A 13,266-nucleotide genomic window follows, 5' to 3' on the forward strand; every position below is an offset into this window, starting at 1 on the left:
AAAGCCTTTTCCGATCAAGACTTAATAGTTTTTCCAGATAAGTTATTTTAAAAAGAAAATTTCTATATTTGCCCGACAACCAATGCTATGTCTTTTAAATAGCAAAACCAATGAATTTTTTAGCAAATTAATTATAGGAAAGCCTTTTAATCTAATGTAGGCTTAACTGTTTGGCCGCCTACATTAAATTCACTAGAAACCCTCATTTATCGCTAAAAATACTAAAAATGAAATTTTGTTTAATGTTGCCTTCTAGTCTTTAACTAACCAATATTAAATTTGCTAATACAGTAATGACAATGGGTCATCAGCATGCAAGAACTCATTAATTCATTAATTGGAGAATTAAATCGAGATAACACCATTAATTTGTTATTGATGTTTGGAAGGGAATAAAAAAAACCAATTGTGCGCAAACTTTTTTATTTATCTTATAGCTCAGTTTGGTCTTCTGACTTTTCTCCCATTAGTGAGCTTGGAGCCAGTAACTACCAGGTCTAGGCCTGTATGAGGGTGGCGAGGGCCCATCTCTTGTTTGTATAACAACTCAAACATTCCTGTTTCAGCGCTTTGGTTGTGTCTTGTGTCCAAAACAACTGAAAAACCAATATTAAAAATTAAAATTTCTCATCTTGCATTTCACAGACTAAAAATTCAGGAGGATATGAAACACTTTTACCTTTATCATAATTGTTAATTTAACAGTTCCAGTCTCCAGGCAGTACTGGTCCATCCCATCTAAATGCTTCTCTTCCATTAACTGCAGATGTTTCCCTTTAATCGTTACAAAGAAATATTTTTATAATTTGAAGACATATTTATTCCCAATATAAATAACATTAGATTTAACGAGTGCTTAGGTTTGCTGCTACGGGGAAGGTAAAAAGTGTTTTTGGTCAAACTCAAAAAGCATAGGATGAAATAAACAAATCTGTCAAATTTTATCAACATACTATATCCAAAAACAAGTAAACTACAACAATTTAAAATTTCTCCATAATAATAACATGGAGATTTTAAACTTACACTTTATTATCTTTGTAACCATTATGCATACAAGAGAGTTTCAATATACTAAATTATTTCTTTCTTTAAGCTATAAAACGGTTAAAAAAATAGCAAAATTTTATGTTTTTAGGGTCAAAAATGGGAAAAACTCATTTTTACCCTATAAGCCCCTGTTCCCATGGACTGATCATGCAGGTTCGCGAACTCGTTTGAATAAATGTAGGTTTATACAAAATTTCATCAAAATCGGATAATTTTTGCTTGAGTTATCGCACTAACGGACACATATATAAATATACAGTTTGGAACGAAGTTAGTGTTCAAATTTGTTATGTGTTAAACCACAGCCACCTCTAATACAGTTAAACTACTTATTAGTATGGGCAACAAAATGGCACTAATTTAGATTTCCATACCCACACAGGTAGGGAATAACAGACAAATTAAGATTTTTTCAAATTATTTGTATTTTCTTACATAAAATGAACATAAGTGCACTAAAAATTGTTTTGATTTAGAATGTAATGTCATTTTCAGAATCCTCATTAAATTTCCAATAGTAATAGTACAGAGTCACTGAGATGTTCTCATAGTGTATCACAGCTTTTTGACGCTGCTTACTTCAAATTAGCTGTTATCATAATTGCAAAAAATATAATAATGTGAATACGAATAAGGTTAACATGGGAAACTCCAGAGCCACTGGGGCAGAGCCTGAATGGAGTTTTGAGATAACAATATGCCTACCTATATGTTAATCAGGAATGTGAGCTATCATCACCCCAAATTTCAGCCCAATCCGACCAGTATTTTTCGCGTTTACTTGTCACAAACATCACTTCCATACATACATTTTTTACGAATGAAGTTTTTGGCCTCTGGGGACTTCAAAACGAAAAAGTAAATTGGTCCCGGGTCCAGGTCTTACCATGAGACCTACGGTAATAGCTTATTCCCTATATGGGAAATTCGCTAAAAGGCAGCGAGCCTGGGTCTAGCCTGGTCTAGCATACAGTGTAATGATTGTATAAATTAGAATTACATGTAGGGAGGGATTAGGGAAAGGCTCCCAATATTGAGAGTCAAACCTCTAGCATCTAGTGGTAAAGGGCCTGTTGAGATGACTGTACAAAAAAAAGTGACAGTGATGGGAAAAGGGTTTTGTGAATGTGCATTCTGCTTGCCATTCTAATTAGAACAATATTCTTCTATACCTGTACCTCTAACAATCTAACAAAAACACCTCTTCCCAACCTTTGATGATGTCCTCCAGTCCTCTCTTGCACAGATCGGCTGTAATGCTGGTGGAAGGAGCCATTGCTGGACCCATGTTGATCTCCAGCAGTATAGGAGTGTAGTCAGCTCCCAACAGAAAATCAGCTCCGTACAACTCAAAACTGTTGGTTCTCTCAATCATCTCATCCTGAGAGGCCAAAACTGCTCCGACGATTCCCTCTTTCATCCCCGGAAGTATCATTGAGTCCCATCTGGTAGTTTCACCTATGTCTCTGAAATCATATGGGATTCGCTCAATCAAACTATGCTAATGAAGTTAATGAAATGGTAATCTGGATGGTAGAAAGATCCGAAATATAATCAGATACTTTTTCCAATGACAATTAATTCAACTGTTGGTTTAGGATATGCCTAAAAGACATAAGGTCAATATTGTCACAAAGTCAATATTGTTGCAGATGGGGCAACTGATTCAAGGTAACCGCAGTGGCAATAAGATTAAATGGTAAAAATGTCAGCCAATTGGCAGTCAAGAATAATTTTTAAAATTCTATTTATTGTCTAAATAACCAGAATTCTGGGTTGTCCCTGAATTGTCTACTTCGAGCTCCTGTCATATCCAAGCAACCTAGCTCTGATATGAGACCAACATTGTGTTTCTTAGTTTCTTGCTTCATTGACTACACTATTCGAGTTGGTTCTCACCCTATGAGATGATTAGTTTAATCTTTCATCATAGTATTCAAAAACGTAATAAAGAAAATTGACGCTCCCGCCAAGTTTGAATCATCACGTTCTGTAATAAGGTTTCAGTAAGAAGGGAGCCAATTCCTCTATACTGTTTCCCAATTGACATACGTGTATGCAGAAAATTGTTTTGGCATACAAATGTGCATATATGTGGCTTAGGATGATCATAGAAGGCTGTACAGATTTTCACAATGGGTGTTCATTAATGAAAACTAATGAAAATAACGGACTTAAATTGAAAAGACTGTAACACCTCAAGTACTGTTGGAAGGTAGAGCAGTGCCACATATTCTCTGCTGGTAGTCTGGTGTCTCGCTCATTGCTGTTGGTATAGTTCTTCTGTATGGCATTGTTAGTCAAATGAACAGACTCGTGCAGATTGACGAGGGAAAACGGCTGTGAACTGAACCTCAGGTAGCATTCTCTGAAATGAGGCCGAGTCAAAGTCTGCTTTCTTGGACAAAGTTACACTCATAGTACATTCTTGGACAAGTTGGCATTTCTTGGAGACATTAATGATTTTTTTATTCACACTTAAATACTTATGGTAAATTATGAGTTCAACATGTATCATCAATGTTAGGGCTGGATTTTAAATGAAATTGCCATTCTTCACTGAACATTTTTTAGATTTTAGTTTATTTTTATAAATTGTATCCTACACATACTGCTGATGCTATAGAGTCATAGAGTACTGCTTTTGCTGGTTTTTGTTTGCGCTAATTCACAATTTTTAACAAAGGGAAAGAATGAAAGGAGTGGCCAAGGATGGAGAGAGTGGCCATAGTACAAGGGTCAAGTTCCTGACTCTTGTTTAAAGAAATCAAGACGGTTGGCGGTTAGTAAATAGAAGAGGTGGAGTACTCTGTCAGAAAACTATATAGGCCTAATAAGATACCTTCAAACTCTTGGAGTACAATATTGTATTTTTATTGAGACTAGTTATTTAGAATTAAATAGTGGGTTTCGGGTAGTTCTAAACATGTAAAATAAAAAGTGAAACCCATTTATAGTCAAACTTTAAAACTTTAAATAAATCCTAAAGCACTTACCTAGCGATCCATATTACCAGTGGATATACACTTGTTACCAAAAACCATTGTCTGATATCAAACTTGGTTCCATACACAAGTAGGGGTCTTTCTGTGGAAAAAATTACTATTAAAAATTTGATATTTCTATATGTATTGAACAAATCCGAGATGCCTATAAAAATATTTAAAATCTGAAATACCTATAATGCCAGAGTTTTTCACCACTGAGGGACTATTTAAAGGTCAAATGTCACTTTGGAAAATAAAGGAAATTGGGATTGCCTCTCATTGTCTAACTCTAAGCAATACAATACTTTCTCCTTATACACTGAAGAAAGTAAAAAGGAACCAACTAAAGCTATTCCATTATATTTTTCAATGAGGTCACAATTCAATGCCCTGAAAGTCCTATTTTATGTAAAGAGCAATTTTTAGTTTCATGTTTTTTCTTAGTCAGTAAGATTAAGGGAGTGTACGAGTACGGTATTGGATGAATAACAAAATCATTATAGATTATTCAATACCATCTTAAAAGTTTACTGTTTATTTCTTCATCTTACCAATGTACTTCTGAATGATACACCGGCTGTACTTGTTGTCGCCCAGCAGCTGTACATGGTTGATGATGTCGTGAATGGTCTGCATCACTCGCACCCCTCGTCCACAGAAGTCTGCTGGGGGTTTGATCACCCAGAGATTACAGCATCCCTCTAGCTCCAACAACGGCCAGTAGGGTTCCATGTTCTTTAGGGTCATTTTGCTCATCGTATATAACGCCTGCATTCAGCATGAATGTTCTTTAAGTAAATTAGCTTACCTTAGTTTTATTAAATCATTTGAAATCCGTCTGGAGTGAAAAAGTCTTCCCTCTGTGGATTTTTGACATGATTGGGTACCTACTATAAAACACCTGCCTGTATAAAAAGGTTTACCTTATGCCTCTTGAGTTTATTCTCAAGTGAGTTCGGGTATCATTGATTGTGCAATGGTTTACAACACTCAAATTTGACTCAACACTCAATCCACTTGTTTGGGGAGGAAGCTTTGTAGGAGTCTGCAGTATATATACAATGCATTTAATATTTATAATATATTTTTACAAAGTCTGAGGCACAGTAATTTTATTTTTTCCTAATTTGAAGAAATAATTTTCAATCTGGATAGAATTCCTTTGGTATTTTATTATAGTTATATTTGGTATTTGGTATTATATTATATTATAGTTAAAATATGAAAATGAATTATTAGCTTTAGCCAAGCCCTTCTGTACCGGGCTGGGATTATCTATATAGGCTATAAATTATCTATTATTATTTACACATCCATAAAAATAAAATAAGCAAACAATCGGAGACTACTATTTGTGCAAACCTGAATCATTGGATAAGAGGTAGTTTCAAAGTTTTCTTTCTCGTGAGCAATTTTGTAGAACCAAAATAGGTAATTGTTCCAATCCTCCAATGTTGTTTCACTGCTATTTTTTCTATCAATGTCATCATGATGGCGGTGAAGAATATACTCGGAACATTGAGCGTTTGCAAAGTCAAATACACTTAATGGTACCTGAAAATTTTAAATTGTGTAGGTTTAGAACAATTTACTTAATCTACTAATATGTGTTGATTTATTTATTTGGAATTCGACGCAACACTAGACTATAAACAATACAATTATTACAAACTAGGATTGCTTTCATAGCAGTGAAAGCCAGTTGAGCAGAGCAATCATGTTTCATGGTTTAAAAAAACCAAAAAATTAAAATTTGTTTATAGGATGTAATACAAAATACAAACGTTACCACACTCTGCACTGCTAGCCTTTACTACTTTCCTTCACCACTTCCTACGTCGTTGACCTGTTTCCCTCCCTTCACATAGCATTTTAGTATTGCAGATACATTAAATACAACTGCCACAAACGTTTCCCAAACTCCGCACTGCCAGCCTTTACTACTTTCCTTCACCACTTCCTACGTCGTTGACCTGTTTCCCTCCCTTCACATAGCATTTTAGTATTACAGATACATTAATGCAACTGCCACAAACGTTTCCCAAACTCCGCACTGCCAGCCTTTACTTCTTCCTCACATTTTCCTACGTGGACCTGTTTAAGTTTGCCATTAATGAGATGGATCCATGAATGTGATTCACGGACGAATTGTTTAAGATAAAATGTTATTCGTTATAACCTTATTTAGCTACCTAAATTAAATCTGTTAAATACTGTACCTAAGAAAGTGTGTTTCATCTATGACTACCTATTCGATTAGTGGTCCTTTCCAAATTGCAACCTAAATGTAAACCTAAGACTTTCTCTGTATTATTTGATCAGTTGTCATCATCCAATTTTTCCCCCTTTGTACTGTGTTTAGGTCGTGGCTTGATTTTAACATATGCTATGATTCTTTGTTTTCTTTACATTTACGTCGTTATTTTGTAACCATCATGGCAGTCCATAAGGCCGATGTTAAAATTAAAAAAAAAACTTTGAGTTACTTTAAAATTATAAAGGCATTATAAAAAATTGAAATTGGTTGGGCTAAACCATCCAAACATTTTACAAAACAACCTTGGTAAGTTTGACTAAAATATGTTAAGCCGTTATTGAGATTAATTGTTATAAAGATTGCATTGAAGTTGATCCCAAAGAGCTTCGCTTCGCTCCGCTCAACAAATAATTTAAAAAAATTTAAAAATAATTGATGTATGGTAATTTTTGCGGTTTTAGAATTAAATAGATTGGTTATTTTTCAACCATATCTTCTGTAGCTTTAATAATAATGCAAATTACATGAATATTAATTGTATATATAATGGACAGAGAGTGTAAACACTGCAAAACATTAAAATGTAAAGATGAGCCTGCTGGATCCATTCGAATGTGTTGTTCTGGTGGAAAAGTTTCTTTACCTGTATTAGAAGAGCTGATACAGCTATTAAAGAACTATACTTAATTGTTGGAGAAGCTGAAGAGTCACGGCATTTTTAGTTTCAAGATTTTATGTTGTGAGATTTTTTTGTGGGAGATTAAACAAATGGTTTTCATTTTGTTAATTGCTGTAGAATTTTTAATCATAACATGATTGTTTTAATTGTGCGTGACACAATGAATAATGATAATATCTTACTTTTGTGATCGTTCACGAAGCCACTACGTATAATTATTGTAATGATTGTAATACTCTGTTTATTTCTTATGCTGTATATAATGGTTATACCATCACAGGCAAAGGGAAAAAGCAGGGCAAGGGTGGTACCCCCAAAGCTGACTCTAATGAAGCCTCCAGGAAGAAAGGTGGAGGCTGTGCTGACGCAGCCACAAAGGATTGGCTGGTCAAGCAAGTTCAGGAGCTGAGTCCTTTCAGGGAAATCTCGCTACGGCTTGCCCCAGCCAGAGACCTTGTGAAAGCTGTGAAGGTATATTTAGGTGCCCAGCCCTACAAGGTCTGCGTATGAGATCCCTTGACCTATTGATGGGAGATCAAAGGGAAGAACAGGTCACCATAGTCAAGAGGCTCTCACGGTTCACCAAGGACCTGGGATTTGACGGAGAATGAGGACCTGTGAACGAGGGTGCACAATAAGCTGTTCTAGCTGCGATGTAATCCCAATACAATGGTATGCAATGGTAGCTTGTAAGCCTCTGTTAAAAAAAAAAAAAAAAATCGCAGGCGAAGTGTACAAGCCAGGGCCGATTTACCGAATAGGCACGGTAGGCACGTGCCTAGGGCGCGAGGCAATTTCCTTTTTTTGGGGACATTTACGTCGTCCCCAACTATCTGGCGTAGAAAAAATTAGAACACTGAGAACCAATTCTCCAGGCGGTAGCAGTGACAGGACGCCGACGGCATTAGGACCAATGAGGTCCGAGTTGTGGAGCTGAGAAATGGCCTAGGGCGCGAGGCAATTTCCTTTTTTTGGGGACGCCAAAAACTTGTAAAATAAAAAAAAATGATGGTTGTATTTGCATGCGATAGCGGTAAACTTCTGATAATCCCTGTGGACGTGTATTATTGTCTGCCGTGACCGTGTAGACACGATCGCGGCAAAATCCCGCAGTCGTCAGGAGATTATCGTCGTCTACCGCAAATGAGACAATATTTTTACCCGCGATCATGTGGACGTTATCTTAAAAAAAAAAAATTAAAAAAAACCTGATAACCTGGTAAAATTCTGATGATCCCTCGCGGCCGTGAATACATCATTATATCGTCTCCGGCGGTCGTGTGAACATAGTAATCGTCTCCCGCGATTGTGGAAAATGGTTATCATTTCCCGTGGTCGTGTGGAGTCTTCCGCGCAAATGAGGCAAAATTGTGATCCTTTCCCGTGGTTGTGTTCCCATTATCATCGTCTTGCGCGATCGTGGTAGAATTCTGATCATCCCTCGCGGCAGTGTAGACATCGCAATCGTCACCCGAGGTCGTGAAGACATTGTAATTGTCTCCCGCAAAATGTTAATCTTAGACATATCCAGCAGTCGTGTGGAGATTATCATCGTCTTCCACGATCGCGGCAAAATTCTGACTGTTTCCCCACAGTAGTGTGAACATTATCGTCTTCCGCGATCGTGGCAATATTCTGATCATCTCTCGCGGCTCTGTAGATATCATCATTGTCATGCGATATCTTGGCAAAATCATGATCATACCCCGCAGTCGTGTAGACATTATCACCGACTTCTGCGATCGCGGCAAAATTCTGATCATCCCTCGCGGCCGTGTGTTGGCATTATCGTCTCCTGTGGTTTAGGAAACGTCACTGTTGTCATGCGCGATCGAAATCGAGGTAGAAATACAAAATTCACGCATAATTCCTGGTTAAAAAAATCTCACACATAAATCCCGGATTTCCCAGTCGGTGGACACCCTGTTATATATATTGCAGAGGGGCGCTACTATTAGTTGTGCCTAGGGCGCTGACAGGGTAAAAACGGGCCTGGTACAAGCTAGTACAGTCCTATAAACTCTTAACAAAACCATACAACACCATTGCTGTAAAATTACAGCTTAAAAGTTATTGCATCATTGGTGATTTTTCTCCATATGCTCACCTGTGATATAAAGGTTGTTGATAAGCTAATAGGAGAAAGCATGTGTCAGATTGTTAATACATACCATTTATTTATTTGATAAGTTGTCACCAAAATACTTTGGTCATTGGTGGTATTTGAACCGTCTGGTCTTCAGGACAAAATATATATCCAACCACCAGACCAACCGCGACTCATATACTATTTTCAATATACCTTTTTCTTACAAAAGAATAAAATACACATCGTACCATCCCATTTCTAAAGAAGCTGTCAGAATCTGCTGTCGCCACTTGGTTGACAATTATCTTCAGAAGACCGACACAGGCTGAGAGACAAAACTCTTTCATAAATATGTCCATCTCTTCTTTATTGCTCACTCTAAAAGTTTTAGGTGTTATAGTCTGTGAAACGTTGGGCTGATAAAACCAATGGAAGTCCTCCATAAAATGCCACAGTCCTACCTGCAAACTGATAACTGATTTACAATTATCAAATGTTAAGGATTCTTCTAATATTTACAGAAGATTTTGATTTTGAGAAAATAAGAATGCAAACTTTTTAGCCTCAATAAAGATGTGTTCTTATTTTTTTGTGTTTAACTGTTTATAATGTACACACAGTATTTTTGTTTTTTTGTAAGGAAATCATTCAAAAGTCCAAACCCTAGTCATGTTACTCTCTAACGACTGCTGATTCTTACGATATTTTTTAAATTGAATTGAACTACTATGTAGTTTATGAACTATGTTTGGTTGTGTTTAGGGAGGACTTTTGCCGAAGCGATCTCGACACCTAAAGGCATCATCCCAGCCAAAACATGTCATGTACTTGAGATCAAAATTTATTTACGATTACTTACCTTTGTAGAAAAATGATTGTTTTTAGGGAATCGGCTGATTATTGCATCCTCACTAAAACTTCCAAAGTCAATGGAATTCATCACCCAGACAAAATTAACTGGTGCTTCTTTCAGTAGACGTATGGTAATTTCTGCGGTTTTAGAATTAATTGATTCTTCTTCAGCCATAACTTCTGCAGCTTTAATAATAATAATAATGCAAATTACATGAATTTTCAGAGTTGAGATAAGAAAGGCACGGAGAGACATCCGTATATCTAATTTTGTGCCCATTGAGATGTTGCTTAAAATAAATAAATATCAGAAGAACAGGGATGACGGCCAAAGTGTCTACAAAAGGTAAACATATTTAATGCAGTCCTGGTGGCTAAAGGCAAATATTACTAGATTCCTCATCAGGTTATTGCAAATTTCAAAACAATATTTACAAGCTAGATTCTTCTAATGAAACCATCACAGAGAAGTGTTAGCCTTAAAGGAAATAAAAATTCAGTAAAACAAGAACTACAAAGTCTAGAGTAAAATAGCTTAAAAGATACAAAACTTAAAAATAATACATTATCAGTGGTGTAGTGGAGCGAGAATGCTCCCTCTCTGCTTTTTCCAATAGACCTATATATATATTAACCCTAACCCTACATGTTAGCCCACAGAGTGATAAGGTACAGAGGAAACACACTTATGGGACGACCGTGTGCTTTCAGTTCTAATAATGTTGTGACAGAAATATACTTGTGACGAGAAAGGAAGAGCTCGAGCGGCGAGCACTGTGAGGATATTCCTATACCACAGAGCACAGGGTCTTCTTCCACCTTAGTACATGAAGTCGAGGGGGGCAATGTTGGACTAGTGCTGGACACCACTTAAGTGTACGGTACCATTGAATGTTTCCTCTGTACCTTATACTTCCCTGTGGTTCTTAGACGATAGTGAGTGCTCCCACACTGGACATTTATGACTATCCCCCCTGGTTACAATATATATAAGGAGTGTTATTTAAGACTTACAACATTTTTCGACCCATCCTCTTTCCATTAGAGAACTTCGCACCGTAGGAAACGCTTTTCTGTTTTGATTACCAATACAGAATATTTTCTGCAACTAAAGAGATAGGTGAATCAACAAAATTAAAAATTAATTTTGAAATAGAACTGAACTTTATTTGTAAAAATTAAATAAGTGAATATTGCAATTAGTACGATGAGTATTTTTTACTTTGGGTTTGAATATAAAAATATAACTTAATTTACTCAATTTGTTAACCAATGTTATGATTAGTGTCATACTAACCAATGATTCTCAGTGAAAAGGTCCAACAAATTTATACGTTAACACTCATATACTTTGCCTAAAAATACAATACAATAAATGCCACGCTTCAGTGGTTATGCTCATTGGTAATAGATTTTTTTGGACTGATCCAATCCAACCAGCACAACGGATACCAATGGGAGAGTGACAAGATTAAATTATATCTCTTCTTGAACTCATTACATGACCGTTATTTGACATGACTTATATCAATTTTTTAATCTCAATTAAAAATATTCACAAACCAAAAAGAACAACTTTGGGGAATACTGGTAAGCTTACTTGTTTATAAATGGTCGCAAGCTAGCAAATGGTGGACTACCTATGTATTCTAAAGAAAAAAGGTATGAAAGAAAAAGTTGTAAATATAAGGCAAGAAATGTACCTATATTTTTTGGTTAAACATGTATAACTTACCTTGATTGCTTGATTAACCAAAGTCAAGAACTCCCTGCTCTTTTTTGTCAGAATGCAGTTTTGATCCCTGCTCAACAACCGAGAGCTGGCGTTCAATGGACTATTTATTCTTGAATAAGTAGTTAAACTGGTGTGTGTAGCAATTTTACTTTGAGCGGAGAACAGTTTCTATTGAAAAATCAACAAATCAATTGATTGTTGTAGTAATAGCCAACCAATTTTCTTAAAAATTCAAAAATAGTATATTTTATTTCATTACTTGGGCGTAAAGTGGCTCTTTTGAACTCAAGCTCAAGTCTCACGACCGAGGTGAAGCTGAGGTCAGAAAAAGAGTGAGGGTGGAAAAGACTACCTATATTTTTTTTGTTATATTGCACCATTTTAAGCAAACTGAGTTAGAAAAACTAAATTCTTTTCACGTAAAGATAACGTCTCAAAATGACTTCCAACTTGTTTTCAATTTTGCTAATGCAAACAGTGGCTTCAAAATGTTCGATAATTTCGTCTACGAGTATTTATTATGATTATGTCAGTGCTGTATACATTATATGACGATTTATGGTCGAACTATAGACAAGAATGGAACAATAAGCTACAACCGATTAAAACAATCGATACATGTGATTGCTTACAATCAAAGTTTAACAACAGCTAGACATAAGAGTTAACAGAGACATAAGAGTGTTGTTAAGAGTTAACAACAGCTGACTTTTACTCCCTAGGGACTAAAAAGATAAGCAGGAAAAGAGCTACCTACTTTATACTCGCTACACATGTACGGTATTAAAAAAGCTGTTTTTGCTGAAGATGTTAAAAATGTTTTTTTAGTCCCTAGGGAGTAAAATGTCAGCTTGTTAACACAGTTGAAAGCTTTGATGAGAATATAGATTGTTTTAAATTAAGATTCATATAAAAAAGGACAAAGCTAATTAAGTAAATTAGGTTCAATTGATTTATTGATCTGATTCATTCATTTTCCCTTTGGAAGCAAAATTTGTTGGATATTGTATTTTAAATAATATGTTAACAAACAAATAATTACTGTTTCTTTGACAAAACCTTTCTGTCACAAATGTAGTAGTGAATGAGTCTTACCTGTTTCGTGTTAACACCACTAATGTTAGGTTTTATTGTTGTTTTGTTAGGGGTTTTTGGTATTTCATCCCCTTTTTTCGATCTAGAAGTTCCAAGAGTTTGACTTTGACTTTTGTTTGGATGGGAAGTTTCTTGAGTATAAGGTCTGACAATGAAAGTGTTATCCACCATTTCAACATTGTACTGGAGTGATTTGGTGATGATTGTAAAATCGGGTTCAACTTGGGTGTTTTCTTTCTTTAAAATCAAAGATTTATTTTCTTTGGAATTACTACTCCCTTTCCGGTTAAATTGTTTTGTTTTTTGACTGGATACACTTAATTTTGACATGTTTCTTGGTTCATGACACACAATGTGTTAAAATTAGTCTATTATGATTTAGACATATGGTGATAATATTATTTTTTCTCTCATTTTTTCATTTAGCATATTGGTTTGAGAACAGATTCATAGATAAATAGTAGATGTCAAAACATATACTGTCCAGTCCATGTACTATAAAGAAATATTTTATTTATGTTG

The 13,266-nt window shown here is 35.6% G+C and overlaps 1 protein-coding gene across 2 annotated transcripts; it reads right to left on the reverse strand.

Moving 5' to 3' along the window:
- Window positions 1-414: 414 nt before the first annotated feature.
- LOC129001108 (tubulin glycylase 3A-like) lies at window positions 415-13,095 on the reverse strand. 2 transcript variants are annotated; one of them, XM_054428290.1, is made up of 11 exons: window positions 12,745-13,095; window positions 11,650-11,817; window positions 10,929-11,022; window positions 9,922-10,100; window positions 9,311-9,523; window positions 5,400-5,591; window positions 4,589-4,805; window positions 4,047-4,137; window positions 3,248-3,418; window positions 2,263-2,516; window positions 415-596 (listed from the first exon to the last, which is right to left on the reverse strand). In XM_054428290.1, the coding sequence occupies exons 1-11, from the start codon at window positions 13,072-13,074 to the stop codon at window positions 439-441; spliced, it is 2,067 nt and encodes a 688-aa protein (XP_054284265.1). In that variant the 5' UTR covers window positions 13,075-13,095; the 3' UTR covers window positions 415-438. The 2 variants fall into 2 exon arrangements, with proteins under 2 accessions (XP_054284265.1, XP_054284266.1); XM_054428291.1 differs by lacking the exons at window positions 10,929-11,022; window positions 12,745-13,095 and having other exon boundaries at window positions 11,650-11,710.
- Between the last annotated feature and the right edge of the window lie 171 nt (window positions 13,096-13,266).

This window comes from Macrosteles quadrilineatus, unplaced genomic scaffold (assembly GCF_028750875.1).
Source record: "Macrosteles quadrilineatus isolate MER2022 unplaced genomic scaffold, UCM_ALF_1.0 Scaffold_8__2_contigs__length_117827958, whole genome shotgun sequence".
NCBI lineage: Eukaryota > Metazoa > Arthropoda > Insecta > Hemiptera > Cicadellidae > Macrosteles > Macrosteles quadrilineatus.

Coding starts and splice junctions, on each gene's coding strand:
- LOC129001108 (XM_054428290.1), bottom strand. CDS start 13,074: ATGTCAAAATTAAGTGTATCCAGTCAAAAAACAAAACAATTTAACCGG. Junction 11,023..11,649: donor TGGTTAATCAAGCAATCAAG/GTAAGTTATACA, acceptor CTATCTCTTTAG/TTGCAGAAAATATTCTGTAT. Junction 9,524..9,921: donor ACAATCATTTTTCTACAAAG/GTAAGTAATCGT, acceptor ATCAGTTTGCAG/GTAGGACTGTGGCATTTTAT.